Below are 24,301 nucleotides of genomic sequence, written 5' to 3'. Positions count from 1 at the left end.
CATATATATAGTGCCTGAATTTCAATTTTGTTCATCATAAAATAATAGAAGTACTTGAGTCCTTATATATGAATAGAACTCGAATCACTTTAATGCTCTTGATCAAACTAAAATTATGGACTTTTAAAAATGTGTCAACATGAGTTCAGTCATGTCACTTTATTAATCACAATTAATAGATCTTATAGATATTATCTAAATCTTATATTTGACAACTATACAATATATAATTTATGATATATATACACCAATTAGGTAAAATATTTATAACAAGTTCTGTTCATAAAATTTAACTAAAACAGAAAAGCAGCCGCGGGTGGGAAAAGTGGGTTGTAAACAAGATAATTAGTTTACTGCAAAAAGACAAATGAAGTACGTACTAAGGCTACCTAGGTGTGTTGTTCCCGAAAAGCCACCTTGCATATATATATATAGTGGCCGTCGTAAGCTTTTTTGACTTTTTTTAATTTTGGGGAAAGTTAAAGGGAAGAGAATGGCAATGGCATGCAGTTAGGACTGCAAATTTTAGTATGTAAGTGTTGGGGGAGAAAGTGCTGTGACGCTTTATGATATGACAGCCTTGCATGCACCTTACATGTGTAGCAAACCAGTGGAGTTGGATCATATGTTTTTTTTTTGCTGTGGGAAATGCTATATGTTGTTTAAATTTGTTCTTTCACTTTAATTATTTAATAATTAAAGAAAGTAATTTTTAATGTATTATTGTATTTTTTTATTTTTTAAAAATATTTAAATATATTAAAAAAGGGCAACGCTACTATCACTAAGTATAATTATGAGGACAGAATAGTGTTTTTCTTTTGCTATATTTGTTGTACGTTTTCCCTCCTCCCTTAATTCCCAATTCCTGACAAGCTGGTAGCTGATCTAACTATCACTTTTGTGCTGCAGTTCGATGTTTTCGGAAAATATTTTATCTTATTTTATTATTATAATTTTTTTAACTTTTAATAAAAATAAAATAAATAATTTAATTTTTTTAAATTTAAAATAAAAATAATATTAAAAAATATATTATAATAATATTTTTTTTAATTTTTTAACTTTAATCTCAATTTATCTCATTTTATCTATAAAAATAAAAAAGATGTTATTGATTCGTCCTTTCATCTGCACTAAAAAATCTGGACAACAACGAAAAACAGGAAACTTCAATATTCAATATTGCAGAGGGAGAGATCAGAAAACTAAAAATGATATTCAATATTGCGTAAGCTTCCTAAATGAACAGCTCCCACCACTCTGATCAACAGTCTTTTAGTGACTTTAAAAATGCTGCTATCGATCTCAGTGCACTTATCCTCGATCTCACTCCTTTCGACAACAACGTTGCCAAAAAACGAGGATTATTTTAGTAATAAATTAGTTTATTATTCGTACAATATATGTATATATATATATATATATCATAATATTTTACACTGACCGATAAGTGTAGCTGATATATATATATATATATGAGATTCTATGATATTTGAGGGGGAGATACTTTAATTTAAGATTGGGTTTGGATATTTTATACAAAAATTATAGAAAAGAATATAAAAATGCACCGATCGGCAAAATAAAGTAAAAAAAGTTGACAAAATTTTGCTTTTTTTGCACTACAAGAAAAATAAATTTTTGTGATTAATTTATTACAACTAAAAGATTATTCGAAACAAATTTTATTTACAAATAATCATTTCGTTGGAATTAATTAATTACAAATAAGTAATTTTTTTGTAGTGCCAACTCATGATGTATGTGCATTTTCGTTCGTATTTGTAGCATTCCTCTTTAATTAAGATACATGTATTTAAAGAAAATTAATGGAGTTGGCCAGGAGTTTAAAGTGTTGAGTTCATGCATGGATGTCCCCCTTTGGCTAGCTAGTGCTAGCTCATGACACACTATAATGGTCCCCAACACTCAATCCTCCTAATGCTTTTGTATTTGATTTCATCTGTAGCCCACTGATCATCTCTTCATCATGCAGTTTGTCTCCATCTATTGACTTAGAAAGTGATGAAAGCCGAAAGATATGATCATGATGAGGGCCAAAAGCTAGCACCACACAATATTATAGTGCTGTTTTGTACCACGGAGCTCTTCAGAAAGATCAAGTACGTTCTTTAATTTATATATATAGAGATTGGAAAAAAAAAAAAGATCAATTATATTATTTTTCCTAGGTAGTGGCAATTCATACCCCAAAAAAGTTAATGCTCTGCATGCATGCCTCATACTTCTTTTTTTTTTTTTTTTTTTTTTTTTTTTTAAGAAAGATGACAGTATTCTAATTTTATTGATAGCTCTCACATGTGACGGAAAAAAATCGTAGTTACATCCAAATACGTGGATTACAAATATGCCTCGTACATATCTATTAATACACAAAAAAATTTTCAAAACATGAAGCTTTATATCATCTGCCTCTCTCTCTGATCTCTCTCTGTGCAGTGGCACTGATAACCATCGTCTGCTACTCTTATTAAATGAGAATTAATTAATCACAACATTAATATATATGTGAGTTTAAAAAGAGTTTTGCATGCATGCTTCTATTGAGTCAATTAGTATAAAATTAAAATAATTTGAAAGATCATGTTATAAATATTAGAAATAGAATTTAGAATAGTTTGTTGTCTTTTCTGATCTATATCGCCCTTAAGCATTAACAATTTTTTTGATCCAGTGCATCGATCGATGGTGCGTGCACATCGTGCAGGTGCGCACTCTACTGGTTATGCTAATTTCATTAATGAGAGTAGTCATTTTCATAATGACAAAAGATATTTATAATTGTGAATCGTGAAACTGCTACGTAATCATTTTGAAAAAAGTAAATAAAACATGAAATTTACATGAAAAAATTAATTTTTAATGGGGGACCCTATTCTTTTTCAAAACGATTACTCGGCTTTTACGCACTTGACGGTTGTATGTAAAATTACTCTACTTTAATAATTATTTACTAGATCAATAAAATTCGTCTCAAGAAGATTGATTAGTACTTGTTAACTGGAGTAATATTTTGATCTATTATTGGAACAATGGAGAGACTATATATAATTAAAGTATGAGAAATGATAGTTGCAATCGTGAGTATGTAAACGCCGTATAATTATTTTGAAAAAAATACGAGATCTATATAAAAAAATTTAATTTTTAAATAGTAAATTCAACTCTTTTTCAAAATAATTACACAATATTTACGTACTCTACGACTAAATACGCATTACACTTAAAGTATCCTAGAAGTTTATCACAAGACCATAAGTAATGATCTAGAGTTCTATAAATATATAAATATATATATATATTTATATATATATAAAAGAAATGATAAACTACCAACGAATTTACTACTCTTGAACTACTATTGAATAAAATAATATTTTTTTTAAATTTGACTTTGCTTTTTGGTTTTGATTTGATGTATCTAAAATTTGAAAAAATTATATTTTTTAAAGAAATAGTAGACAAACTATAGATGAATTGTTAGTGTATCACTACTCTATATATATATATATGCATGAGATGCATCTAGCTAGGAGGGTACTGTACGTAGATCGATCAGAAAAGAAAAGCAGATTGTACTATATATATGTATGTGTGTATGCAAGCAAATTAAAGTGGCAAATACCCCCAAAAAGCCAAGCTGAAACTGGCGTTAGGATTTAAGCCATGCAAGGAATTCATGTGTACGTACAGTATCTACATGCATACAAACTCTTCTTTTTTTAATACAAAAAACGAAATAGTGCAGTTGACTTTAGGGTTGTGGCCAAAGATCAATATTAATGCATCCCATCATCATGATGCTGTTGCTATTCGGTGGGGGTTGCACAATTACAATAACACCTCTCTTTCTCTCTCCGTGATACCACATTTTCTGTCCACCCAGCAGCAAGCATAAAAGCAGACCCTCCCCTCCCCCAGTCTTCCCCGCTTAAGCCAGTGCTCACCTTCCTAGTCTCAAAAGCTTAACCAGAAGATCAAGAAGAAGATCGGCTAGCCATGGCTCTTAAAATCAAGACTCTTGTTCTTCTTCTCCTCATACTCCTCATTCCCTTGTCTGGTGAGAATTAAAGTTCTCAATACACATATTTACAAATGATAGATCCCTAGCTCTTTCCAATTTATTCTATTTTTATTTTTATTTTTTTACTTGAGAAGTTTCACGAATGCTCACATTTCTTGCAGGTATGGTTGAAGGCTTCAAGGATCGCATGAATCCCAATCATCACTCACTTTACAAGGTACATAGCCCCATGATCTAGTTAATTTTAATATATATATATATGTATGTATACATAGGAGGCTAGATATGAAGATGATCGACTTCTTGTTTAACGTTTATATTGTAATATTGCTCATGCACAAATAATGCAATAATTTATGGTTACGTTACTTTTTATATATTACTGATTTTATTATCATCCTATATATATATATATATGTGGTTTGGAAGGTAACATGATATAATATATATATATATTTATATATATATATATATATATATATCATGAACTAATAAATTATTGCATAATAAATGATTCTTTTGCTAATATATACTAATTCTTTTTTGCTAGCTAATAATAAATTATATTTGTTTGTAAAGGATGGTAATCGAATGATGAAGTACAACTACTACTCGAGGAAGCTTCAAAAGCTTGATTCGCTGCTGGATTATGATGATGCAGGACCTAATCCCAAGCATGAACCTAATCCTAGGAAGAATAGACCTGGAGGTAGCAGGAACCCTTAACTACCTTAATTCCGGGACCTTTACTCTATATTATCATATATATATAGACCATTCCCTGTCTGTGAAGATTGAGGCTGCGATCATATATATATATATGTCATGTGTGTGTTGAGAAGCCATATATAATATCCTAGCTAATTATAATTATCAGATGTATAGCCCTAGTTGTGGGTGTAGTAAGAGAGCCTATATATGATATCAGATCATGTTTCCTTTCCTGTGTATGCAGTTCGATCTGCTGCTGTTGCTTGCATGTCCTGGATATCTATGATCGATATTTACATATGAAGTATGAATAAAAATATCAGTTTCTGCTACTGCTAATTTGATACTAGAAAGATTAATAAATAGAAGATCCTCTCGAACGATCGAGCAGATATAATCCAATACAGAAACACGGGTATAAATTATATTAATTCATTCGCAGCTTGGATCCAAAACAATGCAGACGTTTACAGGTTGACCAATCTTTTAAGAGTACTGAATTTACTGAACCAGCTGCAAGCAAATTAAAGGCCATGCTGATCATCAATAGATCATGATCTTTTAATCAATGTTTTGAATATCGTACCGGACGCCGTACCGGTCAAGGTACTGGAACGAAATATTTCAGTACCGATACCGTTTCGGGATAACATTTCGGGATAACGTTTCGAGATAGTCGATATATGAATAAATTATATATATAAATATATATAAAAATTATATTCTAAAATAATAGTCTATATATAAATAAATTATATATAAATACATATATATATAAATTATAAATAGTCTAATCTAAATTGGAGGTTAAAAAATAAACTTGTGATTTGAAAAAATGAAAAAATAAAAAATACAGGCCGAAATATCGGCCTGTACGACCGGTACCGGCCGGTATTTTGACCGGTACGGAACATATATAGTACCTGTACCGGCCGGACGGTCGAAACAAAAAATTTCGACCGTACCGACCGGTACAGTATGAAATTTAAAATACTACTTTCAATACAATTAATTTCGCAGAAAATGCTCTAAAGCAGCTGTAGTACATGCAGTAGAACCGACCTGGATTAAAAACGTGTGGTTGGTGATTTTGTGACTATAATACTCTATATGCAAGGTCAGGATATGATTACATGTCGAAAAGGCATATACAATGCTCTTCCATTTATTCTTCTTTTTCTTCTTCTTCTGTTTTTTTCTTTAATTCCTTCTTTCTTCTGTTTTATCTCGGGGCCGGTGGTCAAGGTCCACATGATGAATCTTTCAAACTGTGAACTTAATTTGCCTAAATATGCTGTAACAGCAAAAAGATCAGAAGACTCACTCATGTATGTGCATGGTTGTTGACACTTTCTGGACGGAGTAGTACTACTCGATCGTTGTTGTCACTGTCCAAAAATTGCTTTTTGTGCAATGATTTTCTTGTCCTCGATCCTGACAAGCCATTTGCTTTTATATTAATATGGATTTCACCAACATTAAGTGCTAAAAAAATACATCCTTGATTAGCACCTGATTGTAGTTTCTATACAACGCTGACATCATTAGTGCCTAGCTAAGAGATAATGAAGGTGAGGGGCCCAACCAATACAAGCAATATCCTTTGGCAAGCTAGCTAGCTAGTTCAATCCACTTCATTGAAACCATTTTTTACTGATCTATTCTTCCAATTTGATGGTCAGAATTTACAGCTTGAACCCATATAATATATATATATATATATGTGTGTGTGTAAAATTCTCTCTAGCTAATGGTTGTTTCCAACTCATCATGTATACAGACAAGAGAAGAATAAAACCACTTCCTAATTCAAAGACCTTAAATATTGTCTTTATCAATTGCTGGTTTTTTTTTTTTTTTTTTTTATGAAAGAAAAAAAAAAAAAGGAAGACGGAACCTCCATATAACTTTATTACCCCTCACTTATGGGGAGGAAAAGCTTCTAACAAAACAACCAATCCTACCATCAGAAAAATAAAACTATCCCCCACCAAAAACTATACACTTTTAGAAATTATATCAATGGCTGTTATAAGCACCAAATTTCTCATGTAATAGCTGTGTGAGACTGATCATTTGATCAGTAGAAGCTCGTAGTGCTCTTGATCAGTACTGCCGACTAATTCCTTTTTCTTTCCACCCTTAATTCTTCTTCTCCTATTCATGATTGTGTATTGGAATTAAGAAATTCATAATCTGGTACCATTCAACTTCACCATTAATACACTACTAAGGCTGACGATAGCAAATTATGCTTAACAGAAACCTCCATCGATCTTTACCAGCTTGGAGTACTCCTCATGTTTTAGAACGTCGTAGTACTTATATACAAGTCAATGCAAAATCATGGATGGAACTTTCGTGAATTTTTCTTCATGATAGTGACTAAATATTGTACGTATGCATCTCATATGTGTGTGTGTGTGTATATGTAACTAATTGCCTTGAAAATTTGAGCGGACAGCTTTCTGACATTTTTTATTTTTTAACTTCTGCTTAAATATGAATTCTCAGAGAAAGTGTATTATTTGATCTTCTGCTAAAATCCAAGTTCTCCTTCCACTAATTCATGACTCTCTACCAAGTCTCTTTTTTTGCTTTGTCTTTTCTTTTCCTTTAGTGAAATTATCATGTTCTGTTGTCATTTGGTCAACACTGGTTGGTTCAACTTATCTTGATTTTAGATGGAATAAGGAAATACCATCTTGTATTAATCTTTTGCGTAGACAAGACATGCATGGTGCTAGTTCTTCTGGTTGGCAACATCGATCGGTGTCAAACAATTAAGACTTTAATAACAAAATCAATCTTTATATATAATATAGACTAAGTACTGTTGTTTGCCTATGCTCGATTCAAATATTAATAGTACGTACATGGAATCTGGCCATAATCCTTCTATATAGTGACCTAGTTAAAGTAAAACAATCATATGATCAATGCATGAACTTGATCGATGGTGTTGGAAAGCTAATTCAAAATGCTAAAATTTTGTATTTCATAAAAATTTTACAATAATAAAACGGACCTCAGTGAAAAGTTAGAAAATTTGGACTGTAACAAGCTTGATCGGTAGGGGCCAGGTGGCCGGCAATATATGACATAATCAGTAAGTCCAATACGAACACAACATGTAATAAGCAAATTTGGGTTTTATATATATGGGTTTGGCCTGATAAAATGGATTGACTCGATAAGATATGATTAATAAACTGGTCAATTGCAAAAACCGGTATAACACAAATAAATTCTATTTTCAAATTCTATAAGTATATAGTTTTATATGTCTTTATTATTGTTGAGATGTAATTGACTTCTATATTTGAAGAGTCTTAAGATGAAAAAAGAAAATTTTATGCTTAGCTCAATGATATGTTTTATCATTGGATGAGAAAATTTCAGGTTGTAAGATTGCATAGAAAATCAGAAGGTCTTTACCAGAGTGTTTCAAACCCCAAGGTCATAGTTAATGAGGAAAGTATGAACCTTGACACCATGAAAGTTGAAAAAGTTAAAAACTTGTTGGTTCTCTTTAGATATAATATATGAGCTTTATTTGACAAAAAAAGAAAAAAGAAAGTACTCTCTAGCTAGCTTTGAAATATAATAATATATAAGACACAAATAATTACTTCTCAAATGAGTAAGGTTTTAGGGATGAGGGCCTTACCTCATGAGTTAGAAGGTTGAAGTTTTTCAAACCATGGGAAGCATGAATTTGAGAGACAAATCTTTCAAGTTTAATGGAGAATTCAAGGGTGATTATCAAAGAGTCACCCTAGGAAGAAAGAGAAGGACAAGACTTTCAAAGAGTTCATGAACATCACAAGTGTTTAAGTTTTGGACATATTTGGGATAAATTTCAAACTTATCTTAGAACCAAGAAAAAAGCTCTGAATTTTATATTTAGTGATGATTAATCTGATTCTAAGAACTTAAGAGTATCTTAATTAGGATGTAAGATGAGATCAAAATCTGTGAGAAATGTTTTTTTTTTTTTTTTGAGAGAGAGATTATTGAGAATGCTCTCCTAGAGTTTTGTTAAGTAGCACAAGAGTTCTATCCTTCAATATCCAAGAAAAGCCACTGAAGTTTTGGGAGTAGAATTCAAGATTGCAAAATTGCCTAAAGGTTCTAGAGCTGTTGCGGCAGAAGGTAATTAAGTCGCTTGTCTTACACAAAGGGAATTCCTAATTACAAGGGGTTGTAAGAGGAACTATTTGTACAACTAAGTTCATTTGATGGATTGGCTTTCTCTTAGTTCACTCTTCTAGAGTGATTTTGCCTTTGAAGAGTACTTCGAAGGATTTTCACTTCATACCAATATCTCATGTTTTCATTCGTTTACTGCTCTGATTATTGAGATTGCATTTGTTGTATAGTTTTTAGTTCAGGATTCTGCCTAATTGGTTTAACATGACCAATGCATCTCAGAATTAACATGTTCTTCCAATCAAGTAAGGAGTTATAAGAGGACAAGTCAGATTATTGAACCTGATCACCTCGTTCTAATGAAGCAAGAACATGTTTTCTTGGCATGCTTTACACAACAGGAAAAAACAGTCAGTCATTACATCATGAATCCTGATCATAGGTGCTGCCATCACTATTAGAACGTATTTTCCATCGAACGCTTTCAGTATTCTTTGCATGTATGTTGCAGTGATTAAGTAGTCACCAAACTTCAGAAAATGAAATATGATGCAGCGAAGTTCATGGTACTCTTTAAGATTATTCTAAGTTTCCTAAGCCAACATTATTTGAGACATGTACAATAATATATAATACAGAGAATGTGGCAATCTATATTGATTTGTATACAATGCCAGAGGTTCAAATTTATAAAGACAGCTGAGATGACATCCAAATTCCAACTGACACAATACCAATTGTAGCAAAAGCTTGGCCCAATTCATATAAAAAATTTTGTTGCTGAAGTGGCAAAGTTTGCCAGTCAGTCCGCCTATGCACAAGTTCGAAGAACCAAGGAAAAATGAGAAAGGTCCACAAAAATTAGTCAGAAGAAGTGAAAATACACAAAAAGATTACAAGCATAACAGGTGGTGATAAAAGTTTTAGAGAAATGATAGTTGCAGTCGTGAGTGTGCAAGCGCTGCACAATCACTTTGAAAAAAGTGAATAAATAAGACTCACATGAAGAAAATCAATTTTTTTAATAGTAGACCCCACTCTTTTTCAAAACGACTGCAAGGTGCTTATGCACTCTACGACTACATGTAGCATTACTCAAAATTTTAAGCCTTACTTTAAACTCTAGCTTGTGGACAATTTAACTTCCAGTTGGAAAAGAATACTTAACTGTGAATCTTGAGCTTATTTTCATTCTAATGATGTATTATTTTCTCTCATCGGTTTAATCAGAGCTATTCTGTCATCTAATTGGCCTCACCATTGAAGTATACAAGTTAAATAAATGAATAAGCAGGCGCATACCCTAAATCAGCAATGATAATGCTGACATTATCTTGTGATCGTCGGTCCTGCAGGGCATATGCAAGTCGGTCATTAGAACTTCCAAGCAAAATATATAACAGTCTATGCGTAATAAAACCATAGGTCCATGTAATTCATACCAGAACTGCTTCTGCAAGTGCTTTGCTAGCAAGCTGAAATCAGAACAACATTAAACTTAACACAGCACACAATTAAAATAGCAATGAAAGGAAAGAATACAAAACTTTAAGCTGGGTTCCAGGTCATAACAAATTTATGGGACCAAAATGTTAAAACAAGGTGTCATACATACCTGAACATCTCCATGTTGTCGAAGTTGATTCCTAACAAAAGTAACTGCATCTGAACTGTTCATGTAATCCCATAGGCCATCTGATGCTAACAGTACAAATTCTGCATCTGACCCAAGAGCTACTTGATAAACATCTGGAGATGCAGTAACCAAGTCTGCGTTGAATTGTACACTGGTACAAAATAAATGTTTTTCACTATCAGAACAGTCCTTTAAAAGATCTTGGATGCACAAACTGCTACAATACTATCACTGTATACATAATTCATGTTACTAGTTTAAGATTATACCAGAAATCTAGTAAAGCTTCCTCTCATAACAACTTAACAATCTTCCCCCCTAATACAATTCACAAAAAATCACGAGCATAAACCAGTATGGCATCAATTGTTACAAGTTTGAATTGTATATTTAGAATGAGAAAAAAGAGGTTCAAATCTTCTCAAAATTTCCGATGGTAGTCAATATAAGGGGCATAACATATCAAATATTCAATAAGCAAATGGTTCCATATCCATCCATTCCAGCATAAACACAGATACTCACATACAAGCACACACATGTTGAGATCTCAAGTTCTCAACCATTCAATTGGCAGTTCTCGAGCACATATTCAAGCCTATAGAACACTCAAATGATGACCTAATGACATAGAATTTGCAGCTAAATATGGCCATATAGTTTATTTGATAGTTGACAACAGATTTAATTTTTTGTTTAATTTGATCCATTCATTGGACATGAATCAAAAAGTGTCAAATTCGTGATGGAGGTGAAATCAACTATAACATGAAAGCAAAACTAACAACTACAATAAGTTAATCGGAAGTATATGTATATGAATGAAAAACCAACCAAACAAGAAATATATAAGAGTACCAACCGAGAAGCAAATTTTTCAGACCATCTCCCTTCTACTACTCCCTTCTTTAGCATCCTTTTCATGTGCGAAAACAGAGAAAACCATCAGCTGATGCATATAGTAGTAGGCCATGCATTTTTAAAAGTTACTCCAAAGCAGTGCTTTAAATTTAGATTAGAAGTAAGGGAGTGCAAAAGACCGACTCATTTTTCTTTGTCTTAAAACGCATGTCGCCAAAAGCACGAGCTACAGCAATGTCTCCACAAATCCTTCCGTTTACAATCTGTAGACCCCATAAGAAAACTTTTCATGAGACACATAATATGGATTATATAAGAGCTCCAAAGAAATGCAGGAGTTTTGGTTAATAACCTTTAGAATTGAAGATATGAAGTTTTAATTACAAAAATATGAAAACATTAAAAACCATGCCAACATGCCAATTGAATCAAAACCAACATCAAACAAGAATTGAAGGGAAGATTCACTCCTGAATGGAAAGAAGATAGCCTAAACTGTTGACTAACATTCAGACAATACTCCAACTTCCTAGTACCTGGTGAGCAGAGATATACAGCCATATATATATATATATATATATATATTCAAAGAATAGCATTTTTTTAACCTCTATTCCTGAATGAGGCAAAAGCAGTGATAATGCCAATTCAATGCATGTACCAAATTGGTTATTAAGGCAAAATGGATTTTCACATTTGCATGGTGGTTTCAGTTTTTCTTTTTTTTTTTTTTTCAGGGAAGAAAATGAATAGAAAAACACACCCATCCACCTGCTTCTCTAACTCTTCTGATTTCTTGAAGTGAGACCTTGTTGCTTCCATATGGTCGATGAGGATTGGTTAAGATTTCTGCTCTTCCAGAGCGAGATAGGACCTGCACCAACAAGTTGGCTAAGAAAACATGAAAGATCGTTAAAATTCTCTGACCTCTAGTTTCACTAGCTCAATCTTATTCCTAAAAGTTTTAATGGGAGTCAAGGCTCTATCCCGACCATACTCAACGAGAATACTCTTCCTTTATTTTTCCTCCTTTTCTGTTGGATTTCCTTTTCTTTCCCCTATATCTTATCGGAAAAACCAAACTAAGTATAATTGAAGAAAAAAATAACAATACATTTCTCTAAGAAAAATATAGAAAACAACCATGAGGTCAGCATGCAGCCTACAAAAGGAATGTGCTAGGATTGGACACATACCACACATGAGTCGCCAACATGTGAAATAAACAGCATATCATTTCCAATCATCATAACAGTCGCTGTTGCTCCAGATTCATCTTCATCCCCAGACATTTCATCAAGCCTATACAAAATGAAGCACCATCCAAACTGTAAATGCAATAATAAAGAGTATACAATCATATTGAGATCATATATAGGATGACCAAGACAGATTTTTGCATAAGGCATATATTAGCCTACCAATTCAATAGCTTTGTATCAGCCTTTGCAAACGCCTCTTGCAATGCTTCTCTAATGGTTTCGAAATCCCTTCCACTCAGAAGTAACCCACCTTGTAAAGCTGCAACACATTCTTTATATAGCTCATCCCTGTGGTTGATCAGATAGGACATTGCAAATAAAACTTGATTAAAAATTAATAGTTCCAATTATATTCCAGATTTCTTTATAATATTCACGGATCAGCAAGAGGCAAGAGTTACAATATGGATTCAGCTCGACAAATTATACCATGTGTCCTAATTGTATATGAAGATTTATACATGCAACAAGTGGAGATATTTCAAACCCTGTACAGACTAGGAAAAAATGTCTCCATGATCCACCCAATATTCTGTTCGTTGAGCTTAAGAATGCTGATGAAACTGGGATTCATGAATAAAGTTGCATCAAAAGGCATCAAAATTGATTATTGGAGAATACGTCAAGTTTTCTGAGAATACCTCACTATTATTCATTATTTTATTATTTCTTTTCACCTACTTTTTACTATTATTCACTACTATTCAATATTTTATCATTACTTTTTCACTAATATTCACAGAATACCTGAGAATACCTCACTATTAAAACACAACTTAGTCAATAACTTTAGAATAAAAAGGTTCAGAAATGAAAAACAGATGCTTAAAAGGTTCTTACTCTACAACTTTTAAAACAGGTATGACATATCAGAAACAAACCATTTTCAAGGTTTGAGATACTTGGATAGAGATTGAGTCCTCCTAATATACCCAGGAGAATCGGCAAACAAATACATGTACATGCTTCCAATATAATCTAATCCAAGCAAATCCAATTACTTGCTTAATATGCAATTGAAGAAAGCAAGAAAAAAAAAAAAAAAAAAAGAATGGCAGCCCATCACGCCTATTAACGTAAGTGCTACCGTAACCCCAGTATCCCACAAAATAAATTAAATCGAAACCAAAGAAACGAGCATAGAAAAAGCAGTACTCTATTTTCCCCTTCTAAGAAAACTGTACACTTGGATCAAACTATATCATTTCCACTTGGCCTAACCTGAGGAACTTGACTGAAGAAAACCCACCATGCCCATCAAAAACTGCAGCAAACGAGAACCCATCAAGGCCATCAGACCGGACAACAGCATCGTCTTCCATCTCCTCCCGAAGACCCTGCAGGGTTGTCAATCCCCATCGAACACCGGCTAAACCGCTTAGCGATGACGGCACATCGATAGCAATAGCCGAGCAGCATCCGCTTCTTGGTTTGACGGTACTAGTGAATTTCTTCGGTGGCTTGAGGCTGGACCTGCTGTAGTTTTGGAGCTTTGCCAAGAGGAATTTCTGCAACTGAGGACTTGGTAGTGCCATTGACAGAGCTTGAAATTAATGGCTCTGTCGGAAGAGTTCAAAGAGTTTGGAAGTAACTGTGTTGGACTTAGGAAGTAGTGGTGGAGAGCTGCTTTGGTTTAGTGAAGGATAAGAGAGGGTGAAGGAAGGCCTCTAACTGATTTAACGGATCGGATTCCAGATTGGGTGGAATCCTTTAGAGTCCGTTCTGATTTTGCCACGTCAGATGGTCCAGTGATTCATTTCTGTCCTTGTGCATTGGTCAAACTTTGATTATTTGCTTTTCTACAAAATGAGTGACTATAGTTCAGCTGTCATTCTTGTGGGAAGCCAATCAACCCATCTTGCTCATTTCACAACTCCATATGTTTGGTTGTACTACATGTTTGAAGGTTGTACTACTTTGTACATAAATTATTTGAAGGTTGAAATCAATATATTCACCCGACTCAATTTGTAATGATAGATATAGTTATAGGTTGTGGAGGGTGCACACGTCACACAGCTTTTAAAAAAGAATAAAGTCTATTATTAAAAAATTATTTTTTTTATATAAATCTTATATTTATTTTTTTTAAAAGGGATGTGCAGTGCTGACATACTTTATAATTTCAAACATCATTTCTCTATATCAATTTTGTTAATTTGTTAATCGATATCCATCGATAGTTTTAAATGCTGTTGAGCACATTATTAGCTTCCATTCATTTCCATAAAAGAAAACATTGAATTTTTTTTTTTGGTTCTTTTTCCTCCCTTCGGCAAGAGAATGGCTGGTTATGTACACCACATTCACCCGGATCTTATGTTAGTATTTAACTGTTAAAGTGGAGCTTGATGCAAACACCTCCCAATGGAGCTTGCTGGCAAGATTTCTCATATATATGCATTTCAATTTTCAGACTCAGATTGCAAGCTCAGCTCAGCCTTATACAATTGTTAAACGGTATGAAAGGTCAAGGAAAGATAAGAATACAATGACAGTCCTACAGAAGCTGACAATTACAACTCTCAGTGACAAAAGTAAATCCATCTACGCCTATGTAAATTCTTCTTTCAGGTAATCAGGGCCAGGCTTAAAGGGATCAGATTCTTCATATGCCTCTGGTCGGTAAAACCCAGCATCATTCACACGGTTGCTGAGCACATGAAGGATGGCTTTTTTCCTACCTCCATACTCGTCCACGTTATTCTCAACATATTCCTTGGCCTCAGCAGCTACCTCGTTCACAAAATCAAACCGGTTATCCTCCGACAGTAACAATCTTTCAATGTCCATAGTCAACAGCTTCCCTGTTTCCCTTACCTTCCTCATCTGCTCCTCAAGGAAAGGAATTCGCTCCAATTTGTACCGCAACATGTCATCCTTCTTTGTCTGAAACAAAGAAAACTAATGCATTAGTAATTATGGATAGTGCTTATGTGCAAAGCATTAGAAGTTTTTCCGATGACATAGTCATTCTGACTATGGTCTCATAAGCAACAGTACAAAACTGCTTGCCTAGCTTCTAGCTCGGCTGTAAATATATTCATCATGATTGAAGCAAATTATCAAAAGGTTTTTCTTTTGGTTATAGGGGTTACAAAACCAACATGCTACAGGACACAGTAGGTCAATCCAGTTAAATTAGCAGTAACAAGCCTTCATGGGAAGTTCAACTCTATAATAGCAGCATCTCTAGTCTAGTAACCAAACTTGCAATAAAGTTCACAAAGAATTTTTCGTTCCCTTGACTTAGTTGAAGCTTAAAATGTCCTATGTTGGTCATTAAATGTCTGATTTGCAATCAGGTTCCACTATTAAATATCTGAACATTTTTTCCTCGATTTATAAAGACCCTCCCCGATACTTCAAAAGTCTGGTACTAGGATAGAAATACTGCTCCCATTACCAGCAGAACCACATATGCATTTGCCAGTTATATCTCTGAAGATTCTCCCTCTTGATGTAAGGCAGGATCTGCCTATTGCAATCTCAGCAGTACTTAGCTCAACGCAGCACATAGGGTGAAATACCCAGCTGTCAATGTTTGAAGATAGTAATATACACACTACCATGTGGAGAAATGAACAAACCACTGAAGAATTCTTAAATGAATATCAGATGAGCACCATGAATCAAATATACCAACCAAGATCCAAAGAAAACTCTAATCAATCCAATTTCGGCCTCCCTTCATTAGGGAGCATTCATGTAACATATGTTTCTTTGTAAGATCATAAATATAGTGCGCAGCCACTTGATTTTGTAGCAGAAAATGACCCTCCTTAATCTTACATCAAGGCCTCCAACCATAGAGTTGAAAAGTTATCAAAATCTCCTTCCTTTACTATAATTACTCTAAAAAATATAAGATAAATAAATGAGTAAATTATGTAAAGGGGCTTCTATTGTACCAATTTCCTACGCCGCCACACTCGCCGGCCTGGACCATCCTTTTGTATTTGGGACATTACCTGTAAATGATTTGTATTGATAATTAGAATCACTAAAAGGAGGAGAAAAAATGAATTTTGCTTTAATTTTGAAAATAAACAATTGGCAGTGAGATTCAAATTTAAATATTAACCAGCGGGCGGACAGGGCAGCTCGGCCGCCATGAATTCCAAGCTCTTGCCTCAATCCTCTACATTTCAAAAAATAATAATAATAACTTTTAGTATTAAGTTAATCGAGTAAGTAGATGATATAAAACTACAAATCTTGTTTTCTTCCAATTTCTCTTTCTTTTTCTCGCGAACCAAACAGGAAATTGTTTTGTTTTTCTTTTTCTTTTTTAAACTTACTAAATTCTAGAAGTTAATTTATTTTAAAATTTTCTCTTGATCAGAAGTTTTCTCAAGAAACAAACAGAGATATTTATGGGAGAGGGAAAGAGAAAAAACCACAGTTGAAGCTGAATAGAGACTGCAAGACAGTGCGGAAATCGCCATGGCTGAATCGCTGAAGCGAGCCTGTTGTCTGCGTTATCCGTCTTTCGTTCTCTTTTACTGCTTTGTTTTTTAGGTTTAACAGTGTCGAAATCCAAGAAAATTCTCTCTTACATTTGCCGTTTCGACGTGGTAAATTCTTCAGATACAAAAAGATTATGTAAAATTAAATTCATAAATTGATATAATTAAATATAATATGTTAAATTATAAAATTAATTTTATTATAAAATAAATATAACGAATCATATTAAATTATATTAATTTATAAATTTAATTTTATATAATCTTTTTATATATGTAGTAATTCTTTTCAACATATTTATCGTTTGCTTACAAAAATCTTTGTGACGATTAGATGAGTTAAAAATTAAATAAAGTATTATTAAAATATAATTTTTTAATATAATTTTTATTTTAAAATTAAAAAAATTAAATTGTTTATTATAATTTATGTGAAAATTTGAGAAAATTATAATAATAAAATAGATGAGATAAAATGATTTGTGTAACTAAACGAAGAGTTTTCAGCTTTTTACTCTATCCGTTATTTCATTTCCAGTTTTGATTAATGGTGGTTCTCGTGGGCCTATTATTCCAACTAGGGGCATTAAGCAAGGGGATCTACTATCCCCTTACCTTTTTCTCCTATGCACATAAGGGTTAATTTCTTTATTGAAAGATGCTTAGAGAAATCAGAATGTGAAAGCGATTCAAGTGTGTAGAGGAGCTCCTATGGTTACTCATCTCCTATTTGCGAATGACAACATAATTTTCTATAGAGTTGATGTCGCGACAACTAGGCACATTCAATGGATTTTGGAGTAGTATGAGATAGTCTCTGGACAGAAAGTTAACAAAGACAAAATAGCTGTGATTTTTTCAAAGAATGTTGATGCACATAGACAAAGAGAGTTGTTAAATTTATAGGGAGTTAGTAGCTTTCAGCAGTATGATAAAAACTTAGGGTTGCCAAACCTTGTGGGAAGATCTAAGTAAAGGGCTTTTGTTGATATTAAGGGTAGAGTTTTGACGAAATTACAGAGTTGGAAAGAAAAATTGTTTTCACAAGAAGGGAGAGAAATACTCATAAAGGCCGTAGCTTTGTCCATTCCTATTTATGCTAAGAGTTGTTTTTTGTTACCTTTGAGTTTGTGTAAAGAATTGGAGGGGATGATGGCAAGATTTTGGTGGGGACAGAGGAGTGATGAGAACAAAGTGCACTGGCTAAGCTGGAAAAAGGTTGTGTTTGTCTAAGTTTAGAGGAGGAATGGGATTTAAGGACTTGCATTTTTTCAATATGGCCTTCTTGGCTAAGCAAGGTTTGAGGATTTTGCAAAATGAGGATTCTTTGTTGCAAAGGATTTATCAGACTAAATACTTCCCAAATGGATCTTTCTTCCAATCCAAATTAGGCCCAAATTCATCTTATACTTGGAGAAGTATTTTTGAAGCTAAGAGGTGGCTGATGGCAGGTTGCAGGTTGCAGGTGGAGAGTTGGGACAGGTGAACATATTAAGATTTGGAAGGATTCATGGGTACCAGGGTATAGAGTTTTACAACCTAAGCTGGATGGAAGATTAGTGACAGATGCTAATGAGGAGGATACAGTTGACAACCTATGGATCAGATAGCAAGAACATGGAAGGTGCAGTATGTTAGGGCTCTCTTCAATCCAAGGGTGGCTGATGATATTCTCAAGATTAGGCTCTCGACTACACAGTACATGGATAAGTGGATTTGGGCTCAAGAATCAAATGGGTGGTTTACTGTCAAAAGTGTTTACCATATGATTCAGAATTTGAATACAAGTTGTGATGGGGAAAGCTCAACACAGATGTAAGATAAGAAACTGTGAAGTCTATGGCAGATGATGAAAGTTCCTAGGAAGGTCAAAACTTTTGCATGGAAAGCTTGTAAGGAAATTATGCCAACACTTACTAATTTGAGGAAGAAAAAGGTAGCAGTGGATGATGGATGCTGTTTTTGCAAGGAAGCTATGGAGGATGTTACACATGCTTTGCTGTGGTGCCCACAAATCCAAGAATTATGGCAGAAATTTCTACCCTTACTGCAGAATATTCAGCCATCAATGACTTTCATGGAAATAGTGAGATTTGTGATGATTCAAGGAATTGAAGCAGAGTTTACTATGTTGTTTTTGTTGAGCTAGAGTGTTTGGTTCAGACCCAACAAAATGCAAATGGAGCAGATTCTTGTTGATCCCATGGAGGCAGCCAATCATGCTTTGTCATTTATAAAGTGTTTAATGAGGTTTGACTTACTACTGCAACTGATATTAGGAAAGTGCCTCAATGGAAGTTACTTCCAAGTGGTTTTCTGAAGCTTAATGTTGATGAGGCAATTTTTTCTGATGCGAGGAAAGCTGGGATTGGAGTGGTTCTGCGAGATGACAGAGGAGAGGTTATTATGGCTGCAAGCAAAATAGAAGATGAAGTTGATGATGCTGCTACTATTGAGCTGCTTAAAGTGTTAAGGGGTTTGCAGCTTTGCCTTCCTCATGGTATTCCAAACCTTGTAATTGAGAGTGACTGTCTGGTTTTGGTTGAAGAGTTGCAAGCTTCTCATGAGTCCTATTCACCAAACGGAAATTTGATTAAGGAGGCTAAAGGTCTGATGCAATGCATTCAAGAAGTGAGTATTGAAATTCTCTTGAAATTTAATTTGGTCGCACTCCTTCGTCTATACAGTATACATACAGATTGCGTATCTCTTGAACATGTAAGAATATATATTTTAAATCAATAAAAAAATATATGTCATTGAGTGACGCATTGTAATTTTCAAATCATCACATGTTAGATCGGTTCATGTCATTCTTTTATCGTCGGAGGAAACTTTCTCCAACTCAATTGAAGACTCTATCCTTCCTAAAAAAATAGAAAAGTACATTAAAATTTTGAAATTTAAAAGAAAAAGAAATAAAATAAAATGGAGCTAATTTAAAGGAAAATGTTATGTTTTCCTCTCAAATTTACCGCTCAAAATTTTCGTTAGTGTATTTGTATATTTTTTAAAATATTTAAAATAAAAGAATATATTAAACAAAAGTTAATAAAAGCATTAGTAATAACTTTGAAGGGTACATTTGAGATAGCAAAATAACAGCACCCCATAATTAAAGATGGCAGTCACGTTCGAGTCGACCGTTTAGATTTGTGTTGGGTCAGCCTCTCTTTTTCACTCTTCACAATTTTAAACATTTTTAATGTATTTACTTCAATTATATTATTATTATTATCTGTTTTTTCATGGAATATTTCTAATTTCCTATTTCGCTAATCTACATGCATCAATAAGTTGATAATGTTTATAATATAATAGTCTCAGTCTCTAAATAACCGACAGAAGCCTTATATATAAATATATATATATATATATAGATAATGATATATATATATATATATATATATATATCATTATTGATGCAGGAGGATTCGGGGGTGATGATGCTCAGCTGACAGATTAAGGATTAATAGCACTAAGCTATCTCGAGAAGGCAAATCAATACAAAATCAGTAAAAAAAGATGAAGATTCCTCAGTTAAGTGAGAAAATGAAATTCCTTGAATGGGTAAAAAACGGCATTCCTTAGTTAGGCGAGAAAATGGGATTTGGTGAGGAAAAATTGATATTTCTTAGTCGGACAAGGAAAGAGAGCGACATTAGTATTTTGATTATAACTTTGGTTATGAGTGTCAAAATCGTGCATATGACCTCAATCTGAAAAGTTCTCTTTAATGCGCACGTCATGGTCACCAAGCTATGTCTGGTAGTTCCCATTTCAAACCCAAAAATCAACCATTTTTCCTTTCGAATCGTCATTATAAGTTATTTTTCAATTTTGGTTATTTTTCTTTTATAATAATGTTTATTTTGATGACATATTAAAACGGTGTAGAGATAGGACGCGAGTAACTTGTTTGTCGAGGTTGCAAGTTTGAATATTCCTTAACAAATAAGAAATTCTTAACGGAACGGAACGGTAAATAAGGAATTCTTTGAATTCTTAGTAGCAAACGAAGCCATCTTTGGAGACAAGAGTGTAATCAATGTGTATGTTCTTCCTGAAACAAATGAATCAGAGTAATGTTATATATAGTTGTGGAGTGCGCAAGTGTCGTGCAGTCACTTTAAAAAAGAGTGGAATCCACTATTAAAAAATTAATTTTTTTTATGTAGATCTCATATTTATTCATTTTTTTTAAAGTGATTACACGACACTTGCATATTCACGATTGCAACTATCATTTCTCTTACTCTTTTGATTTTTCAATTAATCTTATGTTGCACCTGACCTTTCATATATAAACAGTTTAAATTCTCAAAACCTCAAATATAGATTGAGTAATTAATCTAATTAAACCAAGTATTTTATATATTTGAAAAAGAAAAAGCAAATTTCTAATTAATAATACTCAAAATAAATAAAGTGGAGCATATATAAACTATTAAGGTCGATTGATGGAGACAACAATATTGATCGAGAGCAATATATAGTTGATGACAAAATACCAAAATATTCTATGACTTTTTAGACTTTCTTTCCTAGAGCCTAAATTCGGGTCCGGAGAACTTTCAGTATAAACTCCTCACAAATACAAAGGTAAAAAGATCATTTTGAAAATAAGAATAGTGATAAGATTACTATCATATTACTATTCATCTATTACTCAAGTGCATTTTGAATTTTTTTTTATTTTTTATCATTTTCTTTTAAGTATTTTTTTAATATCTTTAATTACTAAGAACAAATTAAAAAAATATATAACTTTACTAATACATACTTCCTTAATTAAAATAAAAAATTAAAAAGAATTAAATACAAAAAGAATAGTAAATGAATAATAATATAATAGTAATCCTATCATTATTTTGAAAATAAATGCACGAAATATTAATTTTGTCATTTTATTAATATTTAGGGATAAAATCATTTCCAAAAACTCATTTATGGATCATTAAGACTTTTCGAGAGGCGACTTTATCAAACAAAATTGTGTAATATTATAAAATTAAATCAAATAGACAAGTCTTTAAAAAGTTGGTGATTATACGGTTTGAGCCTAAAATAACACGGTAATTAGTTGAATTGATCGAGTTGGTGTCAAGTTAATTGAGTACTCTATTCTTATCAAGCTAGCTCAACCCTAATTTTATTATTTCATGTTGTTTTTGTAATGAGTAATGTTAGATACAGTCATTGAATGCACAAGTGTTACACACTCCCTTTAAAAAAGTGAGATCTATTATTAAAAAATTAATTTTTTTATATGGATCACATAATTACTCATTTTTTTAAGAAGAGTATACGGCACTTGCACACTCTATAACTACAAATATCATTTCTCTTGCCAGCCGTGCTTAACATTGCCAACCCTAAATTAGAATACAATATTTATTTACCATAAAAGATATATATTTTAATTATTTTGCATGTCAAAACACAACGACCACAGTATCTAATGTTTTAAACTAAATAAATGCCGTGTATTTCACTTAAAACGAGAATTAACGAAGAACATAAAGTCAAGAATAATGTACGGCCACGTTTGGGTACCAAGAGTACCTCAAGTACTCTCACTACTATTTCTTATTTTATTATTACTTTTCACTTACTTTTTTACTATTCATTACTTTTTACCTACTATTTATTATTTTATTATTACTTTTTCATTACTTTTTTATTACTATTCACAAATATTCTCAACACTTCTCAAATATTCTCACTATCCAAACGTAGCATATACCAACATTGAATTCTAAATTGTTTGAATACTAGCTGAGCGACATCGCTCGAACATTTTTTTTCTGCCACTAGGCACTATCGCTATTAAAGCGTGAAAAATGTCTTTAGCCTTGTTGATGAAAAATATATGAGAAATGATAGATCAGGATTTCTACCGACATTTTGTACTGAATTTTTTTTTTAATTTTTAATTTTTACTTAATGATTAGAAAAATATTTTTAATGAGTTTGTGATTTTTTTTTTATTTTTAAAAAAGTTTAAATGGGTTGTTTGAAATAAATAGAAGCAAATTTACAATATTGTTTGGTAGAAAAAACGTGTAGAAGTCTCGGTGTCTCTAGCACCATTCTTATATTTTTTGGTATTAATTATTTATTGGAAATCAATTGTCACGATTTTTTTTTCCCAAAATTTGACTAAGCTCGTCTGTCCATGTCATTTATTACATGTATCACGCTATATATCCAGTCCAATGAATCTCCATTACATGACAAATATTTAGTCAAAATATTCCATTATAATAATACGAATAGTATTAATATTACTATATATACTATATAGTAATACTATAGTAATTTATATAGTAATTTATATAGACTTAAAATGGATTACTAATGGTATTAGTATTGGGCCATAAAATGTAATTAATATACTAATGTATATTTGTACTACTAATGTATTTATCAAAAGGAATATTTTGAGAATTTATTAGGTTATAAAATGTAATTAATATATATACTTTATATTTAAAATATATGATCAAACAAATGTTCATGTTTAAGATTTAAATTTTATGTTATAAATTATAATATAACTTTATTTCATATATAATTCTATATTATATAAAATTATATATAATGTAAAAAATATTATATATAATATTAAAATTTAATTATATATATATGAACCTGTCCGGTCCAATGTTAAAAAACCTAAAACGGAAACCGGATCAGTTTTGACCGATTTTTAAAATAGAAGAACAGCCCAGTTCTCCGATTCTCTAATTTATTTTTACCGCCCTAATTGTCACATTGGTTATATGTAAAATAATTATGAGTATATAATTATTATATTCAAACTCTAGTCATGGAGAGAGAACCAAACGCATAAAGTAGATCTTATACTATGTAATAAGCATTTAATAACATTTGAGAGATTTACCAACATCATAATGATTATTGTACAACCCACTTCACCTATTTATCTCCCTCATGAATTAAGATTATCTACAATTACCGGCCCTTAAATATTTTGAATTTATTGTTACCCTAAATAATGTAGACCTTTTGAAGAGAGACAAACATGCATAACAGAATTAATGTTACCCTAAATAATGTAGACCTCAACGTTCACATTAATGCCCACAAGGTTTAATATTATGAGATCTAGATGTAAGGAATATGACCATGAACTTCT

The 24,301-nt window shown here is 32.4% G+C and overlaps 3 protein-coding genes across 5 annotated transcripts; 1 reads left to right on the top strand and 2 right to left on the bottom strand.

Moving 5' to 3' along the window:
* Positions 1-3,931: 3,931 nt before the first annotated feature.
* On the top strand, positions 3,932-20,552 carry LOC121253957. 3 transcript variants are annotated; one of them, XM_041153900.1, is made up of 4 exons: positions 3,932-4,084; positions 4,210-4,265; positions 4,628-4,819; positions 20,526-20,552. In XM_041153900.1, the coding sequence occupies exons 1-3, from the start codon at positions 4,024-4,026 to the stop codon at positions 4,772-4,774; spliced, it is 264 nt and encodes an 87-aa protein (XP_041009834.1). In that variant the 5' UTR covers positions 3,932-4,023; the 3' UTR covers positions 4,775-4,819; positions 20,526-20,552. The 3 variants fall into 3 exon arrangements, with proteins under 3 accessions (XP_041009834.1, XP_041009836.1, XP_041009835.1); XM_041153902.1 differs by having other exon boundaries at positions 4,628-4,820; positions 20,491-20,552; XM_041153901.1 differs by lacking the exon at positions 20,526-20,552 and adding an exon at positions 11,968-11,993.
* LOC121253955 (protein phosphatase 2C 57) lies at positions 9,459-14,377 on the bottom strand. Its single transcript, XM_041153898.1, has 10 exons — positions 13,892-14,377; positions 12,830-12,958; positions 12,605-12,710; positions 12,172-12,282; positions 11,592-11,671; positions 11,410-11,463; positions 10,527-10,698; positions 10,354-10,386; positions 10,214-10,260; positions 9,459-9,722 (listed from the first exon to the last, which is right to left on the bottom strand). The coding sequence occupies exons 1-10, from the start codon at positions 14,203-14,205 to the stop codon at positions 9,599-9,601; spliced, it is 1,170 nt and encodes a 389-aa protein (XP_041009832.1). The 5' UTR covers positions 14,206-14,377; the 3' UTR covers positions 9,459-9,598.
* On the bottom strand, positions 15,045-17,224 carry LOC121253956 (protein PLASTID TRANSCRIPTIONALLY ACTIVE 7). Its single transcript, XM_041153899.1, has 4 exons — positions 17,071-17,224; positions 16,755-16,811; positions 16,582-16,641; positions 15,045-15,559 (listed from the first exon to the last, which is right to left on the bottom strand). Exons 1-4 carry the CDS (start codon positions 17,116-17,118, stop codon positions 15,224-15,226), a joined length of 501 nt encoding a protein of 166 aa, XP_041009833.1. The 5' UTR covers positions 17,119-17,224; the 3' UTR covers positions 15,045-15,223.
* Positions 20,553-24,301: the final 3,749 nt, after the last annotated feature.

Source organism: Juglans microcarpa x Juglans regia, chromosome 3D (assembly GCF_004785595.1).
Source record: "Juglans microcarpa x Juglans regia isolate MS1-56 chromosome 3D, Jm3101_v1.0, whole genome shotgun sequence".
Taxonomy (NCBI): Eukaryota; Viridiplantae; Streptophyta; class Magnoliopsida; order Fagales; family Juglandaceae; genus Juglans; species Juglans microcarpa x Juglans regia.
Note: the sequence above shows the minus strand (reverse complement) of the source record. Positions and strands in the feature narration are given on the sequence as shown.